Genomic DNA, 7,777 nt, shown 5'->3' with positions numbered 1-7,777 from the left:
CCCCCCCCCCCCCCCCCCCCCCACCGTCCCCTGACCAGGACCGGCTTTAAAGAGCCCAGGAATCGGGCCGCTGCTCAGCCCGGGCCAGAGGGAGCTGCTCAGCCAGGGCCGCGCCTCCCCAGAGCTCTCCTCCTCGCGCCCCCCCACCCCAGCTTACCTGCTGCTGCCTCCTGCTTGCCCCTGCTTCTTTTCAGACTTCCCGCGAAGATTTGATTCGTGGGAAGCAGGGGAGGGGGAGGAGCAGGTGGGCGGAGCGTTCAGGGGAGGGGAGGTGGGGGAAAGACAGCTGCAGGGCCGGACAGCGTGGTAAGGCTGCAGGGGATGGGGGAGCCGGGAAGGGGCTTTGGGTGCCCAGCGGCGCTTGGCCGCTGCTTTTCTGTCTATAAATAGCGGACCGGGGGGAAAATCCCAGACATTTTTAGATTTTTAAAAATCCCCCCCGAACAGCTATTTATAGACCGAAAAGCCAGACATGTCCGGGGAAATCCGGACATATGGTAGCCCTATTGTCCTCCCACCTTTAAGGCAGGCAGCACTGCATTGTTTACATGCTGTTCATGTTGGGAAGTTTGGCTCATAATCAAACCGACTAGAAAGTACAGTTAAAAGAAAGGTTATTTTACTAGAGCACAGTTCTGCAGCAAAGGGCTGATTTTGCAGCAAATTCTACAGCAGTGAATGTACAGAATATAAAGTCCATCAATTGTGCTCTACATATTTGACTGGATATGACAAAAAAATCCAGTTGCCATGGCTCTTATTTAGCTTCCTGGAGGAGTCGTGGACAGTTGTGCTGCTAGCTTGGGAATTGCATCATGTAGTTTAGCTTTGGTGAGATGTTTCATTATGGGAAATTAGCCTCCTGAACATGGTCACTCTTCTCTCTCTCACCCCATCTCCCCCTGATGTAAAGAACATAATATTTATAGGAAGGTGATCCTATAGAAGTTACAGCCGCAAGTCAATAACTCTGGTATCTATTGAGTTAAGAGGATACTCATCTGAATCATGCAACAGGGTGTTAATTTAACTTTTTGAAACCCTGGCCCATGTCAGGTGACTGGGACCCAGCAATAAAGCTCTGTTACTCACTAACACTCCTGTGCATCACATCCAAGCAACTATTTGAGTCAAGTGTTACACAGCAGCAATCAAGGCAGATGCATTTTATAGACTCTCAGATAGAATTTTGATTTTGTGAATAGACTGTTTTGATCTCTGGAGTCCATTTCAACCATTTACTGGACTCATTTAAAGTTGACGTGTACAGTGGAAATTCCATCAAACACCCTCCCCCAACCACTGTCACCTACCAGAATACAGAGGAAATTCTATCTTACAGACTAAAAGATGAGCAGGAGTCTACAGGAAGAGCACAAAGTTTCTGATATTTCAGAATATCAAATGCTTAACCCTTCTAAGAATATGCCTCTATACAGATTGCTCAACATTGCATTAACTCTTTCACTCTTCAAGCATTAGGGGGTAGCCATGTTAGTCTGTATCCACAAAAAACAACAAGGAGTCCGGTGGCACCTTAAAGACTAACAGATTTATTTGGGTATAAGCTTTCGTGGGTAAAAACTCACTTCTTTAAATGCAAGAAGTGGGTTTTTTACCCATTAAAGCTTATGCCCAAATAAATCTGTTAGTCTTTAAGATGCTACAGGACTCTTTGTTGTTCTTTCACTCTTGTATTCCATTGCAAACTCCTATCTAACTTGCTGCCTACTCTCATTCCCAGATTTCATTGTTACAGTCCAGATTTCTCCCTCCTCTTAAATAGATTTTACCGGATGAATCTCATTATTTTCTGCCAATATTTATGATCTTTTTAGATCATAGTATTTCCCTTGCTTTACTGAGCTAGAAAGAGCTGCAAATACCAGTAGCATCTGTGATTATTATGACCACACTGTTTACTCCTCCTTCGAGATCATTCATGAAGATTCTAAGTAAGACCAATTCTGACACTAATGTCTGTTGCAGGCACTGCTTAGAAAGCATTTAGCAATACCATTGAGAAGAATCTTATATGCTAAAAAGAGATGAGTGAGATTAAGAAGTTTGCATCATAATTGGTACCACTGCAATTGCATAAACTGTGCTGTCATTTCTAAACATATTTAAAAAGACACTAATATTTATAATTTATTAGAAAAATTCTACATTGCTTTTCATACTGTCTTGGACACATGAAGATACATTTGCATGCCATTGTTACATTGAGCAAATATTTTTTCCCCTATCACTTGAAACAAAGCCAAAGTCAATAGGGTTAACAAGAACTTATTTATCTTTGTTTAATAGGATAGTGTGTTCACCATCATCAATAATAATTAACACCACAATTCTGGAGATAGTAGCAGCTCTTAACCAATACCATGCAAGTCCAGCATAGGATACTCAGCATATAGTTCTGTTTTATAACCCCTCATCTCAGTTAAGCAACCTATTTTTTTTTTTAAAAGCAGCTTCCCAGCAAAATAGAAGACACATTAAAAAATACAAAGACCACTTGCAAGTGTAGCCAAGTACAGAAATTTTAAGTGTAGGTCAGGTTTTGTACTTATGCCTTAGCTGTAAAAACACCCACACACACACTCACTCCACTTACCAGGTACCACTTTCAAATTTATAGTTCACTCTTTCTGGATCTGCAAATCTGTGATCTACAAAACACGGCAGAAATTATTTCTCTCCCCAACATTCTGGAGAAATAAAGTAAAAAGCTAAACCCAAGTTTACTACTGTTGCTTACTGTATACTTCAGAAATTAGTGTTAAAATAATATTGCCCATATCTTCCACTTGAGATGCTCCAAAACACCATGCTGGACTGCTCTTTTCAAGATTTAAATCTGTAAATTGAAGTTAAGTCAACAGTCATTGAGTAAATGAATTTATAATTGAACAGAGAATTCCCCACCCCATACATGGGCCAACAAGCTTTCCATGGTATCCCTGACAGTCAATTTACACTTAAAATAATAAATCTGTGTTCTTGTTCATGATTTAGTTATCTTCACAGTTCAAACACCCTCCCCCAACCACTGTCACCTACCAGAATACAAGGTCATTTTAGGAAGCATTTGGTGACAGCACAGCAGAGATGCTAAAAGAGCTTCCATAAAAAGTGTAAGTTATTTGACAGAATTTAATGAAAGTCAAAGACCTTCTTGCATTCAGAATAGATTGGAGTCATCTCTTAAATCTCACCATAGTAATTGTACCCCCACCATAAATGCTCCACATGGATTAAAACCTTTCTTTCTGTGGGAAAGTAAAAGGCAAATTAAAACAATGACTAGAAGCTCATAAAAACGAAAAGAGGTTGCTTAGTACTTCCTAATATAGATTACATGGCACCTCTCACAATTTACTCCACTCCTTGGAACTAGCATATCACTTCCTACTTGGATACAATTCAGAAACTTTAGAAATGGCACCTTCTCCAATTTTACCTACTTGCACAAAATTAAATAAATAAATAAATAAAAAGATTGCTAACCCAATACTGAAGTATAGCAAGGCTAATTGTTAATGGCACATCATCCTGGTAAAACACTGACTACCCTAACTCCTCCTTCCATTTGGAAAGAATGGAAAGGGAAAGGTGAAGATAAAACCCTCTGGATGGAAGAAACTAGCAGAAATGGTTTGTTTTGGATTGATATCTAGTGGATTTACTATCTACCTTTCCGTCTTCGGAGACTGGTTTAAGTTTGAGTGGCAAATACCACCATGTTCACATGGTCATGTTATTTTTCTTCATTACATCAGACTCCAAAGTTCTTTAAAATGGATCAAATTTCATCCTGTTGGGTAAGGATTTTTAGAAAGAGTTGGGGAAAAGTGGTCTTGCTTCAGTCCCACTTTTGAAAGCTAGTTATGATGCTTTATGTAAAGCTCTTTAGGAAATTCTTCCAATATTTTTAGCTTTATAGGATACAGGAAAAATGTATCCCTTATCTAAAGCAGTGGTTCTCAACCAGGGGTACCCCTGGGGTTACACAGAAGTCTTCCAGGCGGTACATCAAACTCATCTAGTTATTTGCGTGGTTTTACAACAACAGGCTACATAAAAAGCACTAGCAAAGTCAGTACAAACTAAAATTTCATACAATTACTTGTTTATACTGCTCTATATGCTATGCACTGAAATGTAAGTACAATATTATATTACAATTATTTATTTTATAATTATATGTTAAAATGAGAAAGTAAGCAATTTTTCCAGTAATAGCATGCTGACACACTTTTATATTTTTAGGTCTGATTTTGTGAGCAAGTAGTTTTTAAGTGAGGTGTAACTTAGGGGTAGGCAAGAGAAATCAGACTCCTGAAAGAGGTACAGCAGTCTGGAGAGTTGAGCGCCACTGATCTAAAGGAAGGCACAGACATTCAAGAGAGGTACCAGAAACGGATTAGGCTATGTCTTCACTGCAGAATTAACTCAAGAGAATGCCTTTCAAATTAGCTTATCTCAGGTAAGAGGCAGCTAGGTCTACACTTACATACGTCAGGAATGTGAAACAAAAACAAAAAGTAAAACACACCCCTAAATGACATAGCTATGCTGATATAATCGCAGGTGTAGGTGCAGCTATATTAATGGAAAAAAAGCTTCTGTTAGCATCAATACCTTTGTTTGGGAATGTGGTGATCCTACAGAAAGTCTCCTGCAAATAACACTTCAGCTGCAGCGTGATTGTGTTAGCAATTGAGTTGTGCTCACTCAGATTTTAGCTTAACTCGGGGTGGCTGATCCACCAGGAGGTGTAACCGTGGCCTTGGCTACACTGGCGCTGTACAGTGTGAAAACGCACCCCTCCGAGCGCAGCGAGTGCAGTGCTGTAAAGCGCCAGTGTAATCAGCGCCTGCAGCGCTGCACGCTCGCTCGCAGCGCTGCAAGCTATTCCCCTCTGAGAGGTGGAGTACTTGCAGCGCTGCGAGACAGCTCTCGCAGCGCTGCCGGCGCAACTACACTTGATCCCCAAGTGTAGCCAAGGCCTGTATCACCACACTTGCATTAAGGGTTTGTGTGTGCAGATGGGACTTGAGTAAGGGACAACACTCAGGTTACAACTCGAGTAAACTCTGCAGTGAAGACAATCCCTTAGGAAGTGCTGTGGAGCTGGCACAGAAATACAGGGCTTAACTCTATTAAGAGTGTTTTTTGTTGCTTGTCCATAGTCAGATTTACAATCAGAGATACAAAACAATATACAAGACATTTCAATATCTCCACATCAGTTGAAGTTATGGCTCTGATTAAGCAAGGCCTTGACCACTACAACTTGAAAGAAACTGAAATTTGTTAAAATAGAAATATAAAAAACCCACACTCATGAAGAGTATTTTTCATTCAATTTTTAACTAATATTCTCATTGAATATACTCACTTTTTTCAAGCTAGTGCTATTCAACATATTTTTCTAGACTTTTTTCTATCCAACTGTCCAATTTATTATATTATTTGGGGAAGGCTCTTTTTTTTTTTTAAATCAGTTTAAGAGAGTTATCGCCAATATTTATTTCTTTATTCTAGAATTCCTCACCTCACTTCATGCCACATACCATTACCTAGTAGTAATGGGCCTAACTTCAGGATTGTTTCCTATCTATACTACCATCCCTCCTCAAACAGAGAAAGGGGGAAAAAAAAATCACCAATTATTTCCACTTAAAGTGTGAACAAAGCAAGCCCCCCCATCCCTGACCCCCACAGACTGGGGGAGAGTAAAAATGTAAGCAAGTGCGGGGGGGGGGGGGAAAGAGAAGATATCCTATCTCCTAGAACTGGAAGGGACCTTGAAAGGTCATCGAGTCCAGCCCCCTGCCTTCACTAGCAGGACCAAGTACTGTATTAAGAGGAGTTGAGAGAAAAAGGTGGTCAACATTAGTGGGAGTAATTGGGATCACTCATTTTTGCTGCTTTTTACCTGAGAGCAGTTTTTTTACAACCCTGGGTAAGAGAGAAATGGATCACTGTGCACATAAGAAACAAAAACAAAAACTTGCTCTGGATAAAAACAGATTCTGATGTAGTCAGCAAAGCGTGTATGACTGTTTGCATGTAGCAGTGATTTCCAAGCATTGTTTTGTTTTACTTTAGAAAAAGTTTTTTTAATGTTTTGAGGGGAAGACTTTGTAAACAGTAATTTTTTTTTAAATAAAGAATAAGTCAAAAAGTATAATTTCATGTCGTGAATTCTCTCAGACTGTTATACAGAAATAGTCTATTTCCATAGTAGAGAAGAGAAAGCGGATGTTTAAAGAAAGTTTTAAGACTTCTCACTGTGGGCCTTGGCTACACTTGCAGCTGTACAGCGCTTTGAGGTAAACCTGTCTTCGTGAAGCTGAGTAGGGAAAAGCGCTGCAGTCTGTTCACACTGACAGCTGCCAGAACAGTGGTGTGGCCACACTTGTAACATTTCCAGCTGTGTTGGGAGCAGTGCATTATGGGCAGCTGTCCTAGCATTCATGTGGCTGCAACGTGCTTTTCAAAACGGAGGCGGGGAGTGAGAGGGGTGGATTGTGACAGGGAGTGTGGGGAGAGAAAGTGCTTTTTGGAGCATGTCAGCTCTCTATTTTGCAAGTTCCGAACTCCCGGCCCCCTGCTCATTCGTTCACTCACTCAAAGCAAGCTGCAATCTGTTTGCTTTTCTCTGTGGTACTAGCTTTGAAACCGGTACTTCCGCATTCCTGCAGCTGGTCACAACAATGGAGAGGATTGGCCACTTGACAAGGTGATTAGTACAGCATTGCAAGCGTTTACACCAGGGGTCGGCAACCTTTCAGAAGTGGTGTGCCGAGTCTTCATTTATTCACTCTGATTTAAGGTCACGTGCCAGTCATACATTTTAACGTTTTTAGAAGGTCTCTTTCTAGAAGTCTATAATATATAACTAAACTATTGTTATATGTAAAGTAAATAAGGTTTTTAAAATGTTTAAGAAGCGCCATTTAAAATTAAATTAAAATGCAAAGTCCCCCGGACCCAGGCAGTGTGAGTGCCACTGAAAATCAGCTTGCGTGCCGCCTTTGGCACGCGTGCCATAGGTTGCCTACCCCTGGTTTACACTCACACCTGTGAGTTGTAGCCACTCCGCTGCAGCTGTTATTCCTCTCGGAGATGTAGAGTACCTGCAGCGGTGTACCCTGGGAGATACAGCACTGTAAGTGCCCTGCCAGTGTGGACGAGGAGTGAGTCACAGCGCTGGGGGAGATTTTACAGCACTGTAACTTGCAAGTGTAGCCAAGGAAAGAAGTCCAAAATAATTAAATCCTACGAATACCTGTGTAGATACAGGATGTGTTTACAACCCAAGCATAAGTACATTTATATTCCAACTAGAGTGAGAGGCAAAAGATAGGTGTTGTATTGTGTAAGTACAAGACTGGGAGCCAAGAACTCCTGAATTTTACTGCTCTGCTCTATCATCAACTCCTTCTGTAGCTCTGAGGGAGAGTCACTTCAATCACTCTACCTTAGGCCCATTTGTACAGATAGTTTCTTTCCCTACCACCGCCCTCCCTCAGTTTCACTCCACACTTGCCCCATATGGCCTCCCTCCTCCCATTCCCTTTCTTTCTCCCTTCCCTTTTCATTTAGCTTATCCACCATGGCTTTCAATCCTGGCACGTATCCACTCACCCAAAATTGTCTCAGCATGATAGTTCAGAAAAGCCATTATATTTGAGGGAACAAGGATCTTTCAATACACAAAGACCTAAATAATATACCGAGATTCCAACTTGACTTCCAGAAAACC

At 41.2% G+C, this 7,777-nt stretch overlaps 1 protein-coding gene across 1 annotated transcript in view; it reads right to left on the bottom strand.

Annotated features, from left to right (window-relative positions):
• The window catches only part of ESRP1 (epithelial splicing regulatory protein 1), a 70,403-nt gene that overhangs the window by 47,736 nt on the left and 14,890 nt on the right, over positions 1 to 7,777 (bottom strand). The window contains exons 5-6 of the mRNA XM_034763301.1: positions 2,762 to 2,860; positions 2,618 to 2,672 (exon numbers count right to left, since the gene is read on the bottom strand). Coding sequence (XP_034619192.1) covers positions 2,618 to 2,672; positions 2,762 to 2,860 — 154 coding nt within the window. The remainder of the gene's footprint in view (positions 1 to 2,617; positions 2,673 to 2,761; positions 2,861 to 7,777) is intronic.

Source organism: Trachemys scripta, chromosome 2, assembly GCF_013100865.1.
Source record: "Trachemys scripta elegans isolate TJP31775 chromosome 2, CAS_Tse_1.0, whole genome shotgun sequence".
In the NCBI taxonomy this organism is placed as follows: domain Eukaryota; kingdom Metazoa; phylum Chordata; order Testudines; family Emydidae; genus Trachemys; species Trachemys scripta.
Note: the sequence above shows the minus strand (reverse complement) of the source record. Positions and strands in the feature narration are given on the sequence as shown.